Source organism: Aplidium turbinatum, chromosome 2 (genome assembly GCF_918807975.1).
Source record: "Aplidium turbinatum chromosome 2, kaAplTurb1.1, whole genome shotgun sequence".
In the NCBI taxonomy this organism is placed as follows: Eukaryota; Metazoa; Chordata; class Ascidiacea; order Aplousobranchia; family Polyclinidae; genus Aplidium; species Aplidium turbinatum.
In genome coordinates this window covers 49,430,727-49,442,193 of record NC_137473.1, presented here as the reverse complement: position 1 = coordinate 49,442,193, position 11,467 = coordinate 49,430,727, and the positions used below count along the sequence as shown (strand labels likewise).

At 36.6% G+C, this 11,467-nt stretch overlaps 1 protein-coding gene across 1 annotated transcript; it reads right to left on the bottom strand.

The window, feature by feature from the left end:
• Positions 1 to 1,951: 1,951 nt before the first annotated feature.
• Positions 1,952 to 9,633, bottom strand: LOC145765171 (IQ calmodulin-binding motif-containing protein 1-like). The gene is made up of 11 exons (XM_082576946.1): positions 9,497 to 9,633; positions 8,093 to 8,208; positions 7,413 to 7,586; positions 6,852 to 7,048; positions 6,540 to 6,710; positions 5,970 to 6,120; positions 5,446 to 5,656; positions 4,944 to 5,092; positions 3,978 to 4,106; positions 3,112 to 3,268; positions 1,952 to 2,673 (listed from the first exon to the last, which is right to left on the bottom strand). The coding sequence occupies exons 1-11, from the start codon at positions 9,594 to 9,596 to the stop codon at positions 2,498 to 2,500; spliced, it is 1,731 nt and encodes a 576-aa protein (XP_082433072.1). The 5' UTR covers positions 9,597 to 9,633; the 3' UTR covers positions 1,952 to 2,497.
• Positions 9,634 to 11,467: the final 1,834 nt, after the last annotated feature.

Sequence of the window (11,467 nt, the reverse complement as noted above, 5' to 3'; positions counted from 1 at the left end):
ACTCCAGCTGATTAAGATCCTTTTAGTTTGCCCGGTAAGCTCTGCTGCTTGTGAGAGGTGTTTTTCCAATCTTCGTAAATTGAAAACCTGGCTGAGAAATACTTTGGGACAGGCAAGGTTGCATGCTAGCATTGTTAGCAACATTCACGACAATATTCTTAATGGCATCAGCATAAATAATAGTGCTAATGAGTTTTCAATGCGCACTACCGTAAGACGCAATATGTTCGGTTGTAACAAGTTCTTGTGATGTGTTTAAAAGTTATTATTTTTGTCATAAATTTGAAGATGTTCTTCTGTAGCTTCGATTGTTTTCAGTCTCCTGGCTAGTGACTTTGTTCTATAGTGCACTAAGTGTAATGATTGTAGTGAAGGAGAGGGCAAGAAGAATAGTATAACTTCTGTTTTTTTTTGGAAAAACTAAGTATTCATTGGAAGGTCATAGGTTTGAATCCCGCTGGAGGTACCAATTTTTCTTTGCTTGTTTCTTGATCTTGCAATAGTTATTCACAAGAGCACTTTTATCTCATGATTTCTTATATGTAGACTATCGAGGGCTAAATAACAGAACGAGCTAAGTCCATTTTTGCATTTTTTTGTGGTTAGATGCTGGAAAGTGTTTCTCAAGCCCCGTATTTTTACTGACAGAAAGAGCTAAGTTCTAGCCTGAACAGGTTTCTCAGAACTGACTGCTCATTTTAAATTACTAAAAACTGTAGTACCGTATTACGACTCCAATGCAATTTCTCTTGAACGTTGTCACTTGTAAAGAATAACGCAAGTACCCCAAAAATGATCGTTTAGCTGTTGCGAGATAACACTAATCAGTGAGAGTTGAATATCCCCAGACAGCAAAATTCATATCTCATTTTAAAATGCCATTTTCTCAAAATTACTTTTGGGTGACTTGGCTCGTTCTGTTATTTAACCCTCGAATTATTATGCTGTTAGCAGCTAATTTACCGAGGTCCGGTGATTGTTTAATTAACTTAATACTAGTAATTTACCACTAAAATTGTGTATAAAAATATGCATCCTCCAAATGTTCAAAATCGTCTAAAATTTGATAAAATTTTGATTTATCCCCCCCAATCCTCAACTAACTTCGGCACCACTGTCTTGTTCGGTGCGTTGCATTTGTTTCTTTAACAGATGTCACCAAATTACGGCCCGACGAACTGTGCAAAGAATGTGATATATGCACTGAATAAAAATCTTATGCGAAGATAACGCTGCGTGAAATGTTCACGTACCGATATTTAGCCTAATTTGCCGTTTCCCTTACATTTTTTGAAAAAATTGGTTTCTGAAACAAAGATTAAGTTAGCTACGGTATGTGATAAAATAATGAGCTTTTTCTTCACACCCTATTGGCCTGCAACCGAACCTGTCAATTGCTGCGTAGCCTGCATCAGAACAAGTCACTTCTACTCAGTTGAATCATCACCACTGGTTGCAGACCATGTTGAACAAAATCGTTACCCGGCCGAAGAGCATCTCCACTCACAGTCACCTGGTTCTTTCTATAAACGTTTAGTGGCCTCTGATTTTAACAAAAGTTGTTGTTTTTAACAAGCTGAGCTCACATAATTTACAATCAATAGGATGTTGCGTCTCATTGCTACTTTAAAAGGTTGAATGATGCAGCCTATTTTTTGTTTAAATACTTGACTGTTGAAAACGTCCAAAGTTGAGCTCCTTTCGTTTAAGATAACCAATAGGCCTACATGTGAGTAGGGTACTTGCAAGTTTGATAAAGAGAAAAGTAGATTGCAGTCTGTTCATACATAGGCCTACTGCAGCGGTGGAATTTGAAGCCAAGACCTTGTACATGTGAAAAGCACTTTAGCAGAAATCATCGCTTCACAATTTTGTCCATAATTGGATGAAATTCTAAATTAATGATTTTAACCTCCTCGTATTGTCCGAATTGTCCGATAAACTCCCTCGTATTGTCCGAAGTCTACAATGTTAAAAACACAGTATTGTACAGCTACAGCAAAATAATGATGGTGTATCAAAAATAAAACGACTTTTGGCTTCAAATTTTCTTGAAGTGATAGAATATATATTTTTTTAACCGCAAACAAAATGAAGGGTTGAGTTACAAGTTTGCAACCTGCACAAAACCCATTGCAAGAGTTCTTACGACGCAGCAGCGCACCACATATAGGCTACAACAGCCGCAGTCAAATGGTATCAAGATGAGATCGGGCATGAGTTGATAAATCAAGAAATAAAGGCTCTATAGAAAATATTCACAAATTCATATTAATAAAATGTCACTTGACGTATATTAGATAAAAAATTAAATCAAGTGAGGTAAATTTTTTCATCAACGAAGCGAAGCATTTGCCAAGAAAATACTTTTTAACGTTACTTTTCAATCAGCATACGTGACGCATCTTTACGATATAAACAAAAGTGCAAAAGAAAAATATTCAGTAAAGAAGCACCGGTATTAATCTAGCTTAAAAAACCGAAGATCCTTTTGTCATCACCATCCTTGCAGCGATAACTCATCGCTTTCGTTATTAAGTTTTTTCCACCATGGTTGGCTTAGTAGGTTTTTCTGTCTCGTGTGTTCGATAGCAGCGGCCCTTTGTACGATCAAGGATTTGCAAGCTAGCTGGTCGATGGCGTCTTTGTCAGCGTCTGCCAGCGAAGGAAGATCTGAAAATGACGTTTTTGTTCATTACAAGTCAATGCCGTAGTCAGGCTATATACAAGTGGGTTAGATAACACTAGTGTTTTTGCAGCTGGTATGGCAAGGACCCGGTCTTGTGACGATAGCTACGAAAAACGCCACTGAATTTGCGCTAACAAACAATGCCCCAGAAGTTATTTAACGCTCAGGAAAAATCCTATTAAGATTTCATAAACAAAACGTAAATGTTTAAGCGTTTTTTTTTCGAACCAAGCGGCACTTTTGCAGGTACATACACTAAAGAAGAGAGGAATATTGAAAACAAATGTAAGCCAATAAGGTATCAAACTTAAGTTTACTGATCCTAAAAACGTGCATGCTACCGACTAGGCCAGTGTGTTGATTACCTTGGAGACAGACTTATTCACATGCACACAATGAGAGCATACTTTTTAATAACTTACGGCTCAAAGTAGCCTGCTCGGTGTGGATTCGTGCCAGTAGGGCTTCTATCTTGTGGTTTTCTCGATCATCAACTATGTTTCGACGAAAATGAGTGGTCAGCAGGTTCTGAGCCCGCGCGTGGGTTTCTTCCACCTCTTTTCGTGGTACACCGATTCTCTAGGGAAGAGGTGAACTTTTAAGAATAAATTAGGCAGTGTTCAGATTAAGCTCTGATGAGCAGTGTTCAGATTAAGTTCTGATGAGCAATGTTCAGATTAAGTTCTGATGAGCAGTGTTCAGATTACGTTCTGACGAGTAGTGTTCAGACTAAGCTCTGATGAGCAGTGTTCAGATTAAACCCTGGCGATAAATGTTTTGTACATGACTGCAATGCTATTAAGTCCCAATAGTTAAGCTTTTTTTACAATAAAAGCAACTCATCAAGAACTTTTTCTGTTATTTCATAGTGAAGTTTAGTCCTATACATTAACACGCAACTGTTTTTTTCTTTATTGATTCGCTAAAACTAAAAAAGTTGACATTTTTTGACGAATTCAATTTTAAGACACACATGGATAACCTTTCCTAGCAGCACTTCAATAGAAGCTTTTATACAGTAAATCAAATAGGTTATAATATGAACAAAACTTCATGAAGTTCAATATTGCTTTTTACTCTATGTGTTACACTTTGAACAACTACGAAAAGTAAAGGTTGTCAACAACATCCCAGGCAGCAAAATTCGTCATATTTTCATTGATTCAACCTCTGGCATTATTGAATCAATGTAAAAATGACGGATTTAGCTGCCTGAAATAAAGTTAAAAACTAGTTGCGTAGATATCGCCAGTAAAAAGTTGCAGACAATGTAAACAATTCAACCAACCTTGTTGACAGCTTGCCATCTGTCTATGATTTGTTTATGATTTATTTCCTCATTCCCTTCATCTGCTACTTGGCCTTCCTTGTCAGGGGTGCTACTGTGGGGCTTCTTTCCATTCAAGTATCGTCTTACCTGAAACAAACACATTGAATAAACACGACTTTAGGCCACGTTTGCATCGAATATTTACACGCAAATGGCCAGGATTGTATGACCAACGTACAGACTACTTTCAGCATGTTTCAGCATACAAATCAGTCCTTTTTCATGTTGAATGAACGTTGCTAGACATTGAATCAATGTAAAAAAACATATTATGCTGGCTGGGGTGAAATGTAAATCACATTTTTTCGTCCTCTAGAATCATTTGAAGAAAAGATACAGCTTTCACTGGAACAGATGCCAGCACTGGGTACATAAGTGATGCAGTCAATTAGATCACTCCAGTAAAGGTCCTGACTTTAGATTCTCGCGATGTCTAGGAACAGCCCTTTCGATCGACAGAAGAATGCAAACTTGTGTGAAGAGTACCATGCTCTATGTCACGGAGGCCTGGGCTTTAAATAGACAAAATCTCTTTCGTCTACAGCGCAATGATAGAGCTATGATCCGACAAGTGAATGTCAAACCCAAAGACCAGATCACAGTGCGCTGGATCGACTTGGTCTTACTGACTTCGATCAAAATTAACTTGGGAAGCAATAACACTAAAAGATCGTAGAGAATGAAATTAATTGGTATGCGACCCTTGTGATCGTGAAAAGTGGAGCCGATGTACAATCTGCCATGCGTGCAGCTAGCCAGTTATCAGGAGTGGGAGGACCTAAGAGTGTAGAAATGCCCGGCAAAACATGCACGTTAAAAAACAAAACCCGATGATAATACAGCTTCGACGCTGAAATGCATACAGTAGGCTGCATTGCCGTTTACTTAGAATGATTAAAAACAAATTCAAAGATTGATCATTACTTGTCTTTGTATGGTCACAGCTGCTGTTGTATTTTTCTGAAGCTTCCGCTCGGTTTTAAAAACTTTACGTTGTGCGTGCGCTCTCCAGTGTGCTTGTATTCGAATGGCCGCCAAGGTTTCTTCCTTTTGGATGTGCCTGGCGACTTTGCCTGGAAAAATGAATAGTTGGATGAAAAATTTCTCGTTTTCAAAGTGTTAAAATAGGTAGGACTACAGTTAAGAAGAATAAGAAAAGTAAAAAAAAGTAATTACAAACTCGACGACCTAGCTTAGTGATTGAAAAGCAATGTCGGGTGTGACAAAAAACCTTATTATTGAGTTTTATGAGAAAATTCATGAGTTGTTTGCTTTATCTGTTAAGTAAACGTGATAAAAAAACAGCGGTCTGCAATACTTGAAAACAACTCACACAATTTATGTAAAATGTTAAACATAACCGAACCGAGCAATTGCAATCAAAAAAATAAAATAAATTTAAAATTACTTCAAAAAATTGATTTACCAGCTGGGAGAATTTCCAAGGAATGCAATTTTTTCTCATGTGTTCGACGAAAAGAATGCTGCTTATCTCGTTGTGCTTCAGACTGTGCCAATCGTGCCAGTTTTTCTTCTTCTTCGACTTCTTTTTTCTCGTGTTGCTTTCGACGGAAGCTGCGTTGAAGACTTGGCAGGGTACGTTTGAAGGTCTTCATGCGTTGGCGAGTTTTCCAGCCCTGCAAAATAATGACATACGAGAGTAAAAAGAAAAAAACCTACCTGGACATGGATGGCAAGGTTTGACAATACCTTCTAGATACAACAGGTGCGAGTATTTAAACACGCACATCAACTTCGTTGTAGTTTATTTTCTGCTGTAAATTACGAAAAAATAAATTGCATCATATATTTTATTCAAAAAGAATATTACTCAGCAAATAATATTCTGGTGCTGCAAATACAGTATTCTGCTGCAATATATTATGCAGCAGATGCCACCATATTGACTTTCACTCACAACTCATCCCAAGCAACAAAGTATAAGTTTACCTTGTAGTAACCCCATATCACACCTGCAGCATTCTTCTTCCTAGCTATGAGAGCGCTTTGTGCTGAACCTGAATCCAGCAAAGAGATCAGGCGAGCCAAGTCCCTGTCAAAATCCCGACCTTGCCATCGGCTCAAAATCGCTTTCAACCCCCTGATAAAAATACACCATCTCAATGTTAATATAGTTTTACTAGAGTTTAGACATATGCAAGCACACGTGGTCCTTGTTGATGCTTAATTGGATAAACACTGAGATCAAAGAAGATGGTGTAAATTTCGGCACCTGTACTTCAAGTATAACTCTTCAGTTTTCATTCTGCGACACCTAGTTGGTTAAACCTTTTTTTGTCAATTGCAATCACAGCTGATTGGATTGGAAAACTTCAATTCAAAAAACAATTTTATACCTGTTACAGTTTGCCAATCCAATCAGCTGTGGTTGAAATTTGCCAAAGACTTGTTCCGCCAACTTCATCAATCCACAAAAGCGATTCTATGTTTGTTTATGTAAGCATATGTTTATGCGCGTGCAAATCTATGTTTTTCTGCCCATTGCTCGCACACACTCACTTGAACCTGGAAATAATGACTGATACCAAGGGGTTGTAAGCATCACACATTGAAAGAATAAGACGTGTTGTTGTAGCAGCTATGTCCAAGTTCTCGGAGGCAGTCAGCTTGTACACCAGCTCATCGAGTAAGGCTTGCATGTTGCCTTGAGATATTTGAGGTAAACAAAATCTAAAAAAAAGTAAGCTGGAAGTACTGACCAACAGATAAACTACTATAAAACTGTGCTGAAAAGTAACACGTCAGTACTTGTATTTTACTGTGGAAATTTAAAGTGGTGGCAAAAGCAGATGTATAGATATTCAAATTTACCTGTTAACCATGACCACTCTCTTGATAACAGCTATGGCTAAAAGTGATATATTGCCATCGTCCATCACCAAACGGAGTAAGTTGCTTGAGCTCAAAAGTACTTTGCATAAATGTGGAAATGAAGTTGCAATTGAGGTAAGAAAGCCGAATAATTCTTCAATTAAGGCTTCATCTGACTTTACTTGTGTGAATGGTTTCTAAAAAAATATCATTCAAAACTCATCAACGTTTTTGTTAGTTTTAGAAGAAGAATGGCCACTTCAGAAAACATGAAAGTATCATATTGTCGAAGTATATTATTTAAATCAATAAAAAGGTATTATTTTACTGCCAATATCAAACACAAAACTGCAGATTATAACAACATAACACAGAAGGTGTAATGTTAATTACCCAAATATGTACCAGTAATCCAGATATGCAGATAAACAATGCCTGTATGGTGTATACAGTTAATGTATAATACATAGATTAATTCACCATGCATGCCCAAGTGTAGTCGTGTATACTGAATAATATACATATTACATTTTTGTGACCAATTTAGGGTAGATACGGTACCTTAATTTTATCAGCAATTCTTTGTTGAAGCAGACGCAAAAGTTGAAGAAAGCTTTGAACAGCAGATGGGAGGGTGAATTGAGAAAATTCTTGAGACTCGTTGACATCCAAAGAACAACAGCATTCACACAGAACATATGCAATTCCAACAGCAACTTCTAATCCACCATATATCTGAAATTGAAACACTGCTCTATGGAACCATTTTTAAAATAAAAGCTATTTGCATCTTTTAATAATACTGTACGGTAGTATAAATGTGACTTACATTATAAAACTAACAGATTTAGTAGCCTACTTATGCCAGATAAAACCTATTTAATGTTCAGCCTACTAAGCAATGGAAATACTTTTTTAGCAATTATATTATACAAAAATCTAAATTTCAAAAAACAACATATTAGCCTAATAAACATATTATATAGTATATACAGTATAAAAACTAATAAATGGTTGTGTGATAGAAAAAAACAGATAGAAAAAGTTTTTATGACTGCGTACAATCACACTAAAGATTAACTCTGTGGTGGCATACAATGAAAACAAAACAACCCTTGTGTAATCGTACTGAAGAGTGTCAACAAAATCATATTTTGCACTTACACAAAATAACATATACACTTTTTAAAGTCAATGTTCTGCATAAGCCAATGAGATAAAACATAGGTAATTAATCTTACCTTTGAATAGTCATATTTCAGTGAGATAGCACACCATGACAACAAATCGTATTTCCATATGCTGCGCTTGAGTACTTTAGATTCGTCACTGTTGCCAGGGTGTTTTTCCAACAAATCTAAAAGGAATAGTTACAAATATATATTGCTCATTCTGCAAATAAAAACTCTAAGTAAAACACATTTAGACAAGACTTTCTGCATAATAAATCAACTTAGAAATTTTGATGTACAAGTCAACTCTGCTGAATTAGTCCGATTTTATTTGAACCACCTCTTGTTTACAGTTCAGACTATTTTTTGATGTCTTGAATTCGAAACCAGGTTTCTGTACAATTTGCCTCGCTTATATTGAACCACCACTCGCTTAAACAAATCAAAATCTTTCAAAAGTAGAACTACGTGGTTAATGCTTGATTGTGAATGTGAAATATTATGTGTTTTGTGAGATAACTCTTCAAAGAGTCAATGTTAGCATCATGCTACATTCTCGTAAAACTATTTCACACTATTTCAGCAATGCAAAAATACATGTCACATCAGAAAGGTCAATTGTCATCTAATAAAATTTCACCAAGTATTATGAAGTACTTAGTGAATACAGATACAGAATGAATAACTGCTTTCAGTGCCTACATAAAAATGATTGCAAAATGTCCATAGATCAAACACTTAAAGAAAACATATAAATTCTTAATAAAATAAAGAACCAGCTTTCATTAACTTCTGAGAGAAAGTTGCCTGAGAGTAGGGGACTATCAATTACCATAGTCAATATAAAAACTGAACAAAATTTGTAAAAAAACTTGTTTTCTTATTTTAATTAGACCAACTTAGTCTGGTCCTGATGTGGTCTTGATAAAGCAGGGTTGACTATAGTTTTAAATTTTGTTCAGCCTTGTGATGAATAAATAATCTGGGCAACTGCATAGTAAAGCAATTATACTGTGGTAGCCATCACATATCAACCAACTTGTCATATTGAGCTTTAATCATGAGGTTGCATTAGAGATAAACATGAAAAAATTAAATCTAGTGGAATTGTGTGAAGTCTGTGGAAAGTAACCAATTGATTGATTTTTTATCCTCAGACTGAAAAAGCTTCTTGCATAGCTTAATCCTGGCAGTTTCGCATACTAGTAGAGGCTTTGAATCACTGAACTTTTATGCATAGACTCTATTTTTAGCTTTTGGCCTATTTTAATATTTAAACAACCAGTCTCATAATTACCGGTATGTTCAACTCGTTTCTTAATCAAATTGAAACAGTACCATTATTAGTGGTTAATTAAATGTATTTATTGTATTTATAGCTTCGGTAGAGAGTTTGTTTTGTTGAATTTGTATCATTATTGTATTTAATACAGTAGAAATATTTACAACTAATTTAAAGTACAGTAAATCAACCTCGAAGTGTGATCAGTAAACCAGGTATGTCTCCATCTTCTGCTTCAGCAACTAACCCAGCAATCTTCACAACTTCCTTATCTTCGCTATTATCTGCCATATCACCTAATTCCGTTTAACTGTTCAACACTAAAAAAAAAAAACACAAACGTATAATTCTGGCTTGAGCATAAGCCGAAACTCTATGACTCTGACTGCTCAGTTCTCACCCATGTACGGGTACGTACTTCCTCACCGTTCCGGTTTGTTTTGGTTTGTAAAAAAATCGTTTCTTGGATAAAAGAACCTATTCATGTTGCCACTTTTTAAATCTTGAATTTTGAAGTTTATTCAAACTATGTTCAAACTATCCGAATCTGAGACCAAAAGCGTGCAATTTCATGCATTTTTGTGCGGAATAACCAGGCCCGGATTTGGGGGGGGGCAGAGGGAGCAGGTGTCCCGGGCCCCCCGACTTTTGAAGGGCCCCCCTACGTGGAAAAAATGTGATTTTGTGTTATTTTTTCTTCCTTTTAGCCTTTGAAGTTTCTGCAAAATGCTGTGCAGTGCTGGATTGATGTTACTGTAGACGCAGAGGTGGTTTTTCGCGCCGTAGGCTTGAAAAAATTTTTTGCAGGGGGGCCCCCGATCTAAAAGTGCCCCGAGCCCTCCATCAGCTAAATCCGGCCCTGGGAATAACCCGGGGGAATAACATTCACCACCAAACATAATACTTTTCTAGAGCAGTTTTGGCTCTTCATTTAATTGTTTTGTTTGTTTTTTTTAGACTAAAATTATAGTTTCGAATATCTAGGTTTGATCTAACTTTTTGGTCAAAACATGCATAGCCTATGGTGAATTATTCAAAAAAACTTCTTGCAGTGATAGACATTTTGCTTTAGTTGTTTTTTTTTGTTTTTTTTAGTTCTTTTCAAATAATGTGTCGCTGTTTGTTGTTTTTGTGAAATGAGTTGGTTCCCATCATTGTTATTTTTGCAACCACGTGATAGGAGCATTTCCATAATGCCTACTGCATATTCTTTAGTTCTAATCTAATACATTAGTCAACTCGTCAGACTGGAAGTTAGCAACGACAGCATAACCTACTTTTAAATAAGTTAAGCTAGGTAAATTTTTAAAAATAGATCAAGCGTAGCCTACCTATAGCTTAAAGCGGCCTAAAGATAGCAGTGTTGAAAGTAAACAGAACCTTGTAGGCTATGATATTGTCTTTATGCGAAAATATAACCTACTTTCTGTCTCAAGATGAATCAGATTTTTTAATAGGTAGATGATTGGGCGTTGGGCCAATAGTGCTTCGAAGGTTCTTAAATGCACATTCTATTGAATTTCAACTGGAGAATGTGAAATGAAAAACTTTCCTATACACAGTAGGCTAGGCTCCGTACCTTTAATTGATAACAAATAATAGTCTATGTCGAGATTTACTTAAATTAATTTTGAAATTGAAACTGTTTCAGTGCGTAAAACATCAAAACAGGTTATTATTTTCAGCTTAAATTTGAAACACCCTCTTATTTGTGTTCAAATCGCGTGCAGGCTTAGGGTAGAAGTTGACTTGCTTGCACGACGCGAACTGTAGCCTGTCATTCAGAGGTGGGCATTGGGCAATAGCGCGCTACTTTTGTAGCACCGCTACTAATACACTACTTTTTGTAGCAATGGCAGAAGCAAATTTTTGTTAGAGTAGCGGCTGTAGTAGGCCTACCGATGCTACTTTTTCTCAAAGTAGCAGATAGACAAAACATTTGTTTCAGTCGCACTTTCGCTACTTTCCAGCTTAAAGTAGAAAAACATGAATCAGTTTTCGAGATTTTCAAAGTAACGGGTGCGCGCTACTTTTAAAGTAGCGGCTGCCCACCTCTGCCTACCATATGCTAGGCTACCGAAGCCAGGGCTGTGTTAATCTCTCTCTTACCCCCTCCTCCCCTGGGGAGGGCACAGCTGATTATGGGCCCACTTATTTTAGTT

Bases quoted from the DNA above. Each gene is read 5' to 3' on its own strand.
- LOC145765171 (XM_082576946.1), bottom strand. From the start codon at position 9,596: ATGGCAGATAATAGCGAAGATAAGGAAGTTGTGAAGATTGCTGGGTTA. The intron at 5,657-5,969 runs GTAAACTTATAC...ATTATTTTGCAG, and splicing joins TGATATGGGGTTACTACAAG to GGCTGGAAAACTCGCCAACG. The intron at 2,674-3,111 runs GTAAGTTATTAA...CGTCATTTTCAG, and splicing joins CGAGCAGGCTACTTTGAGCC to ATCTTCCTTCGCTGGCAGAC.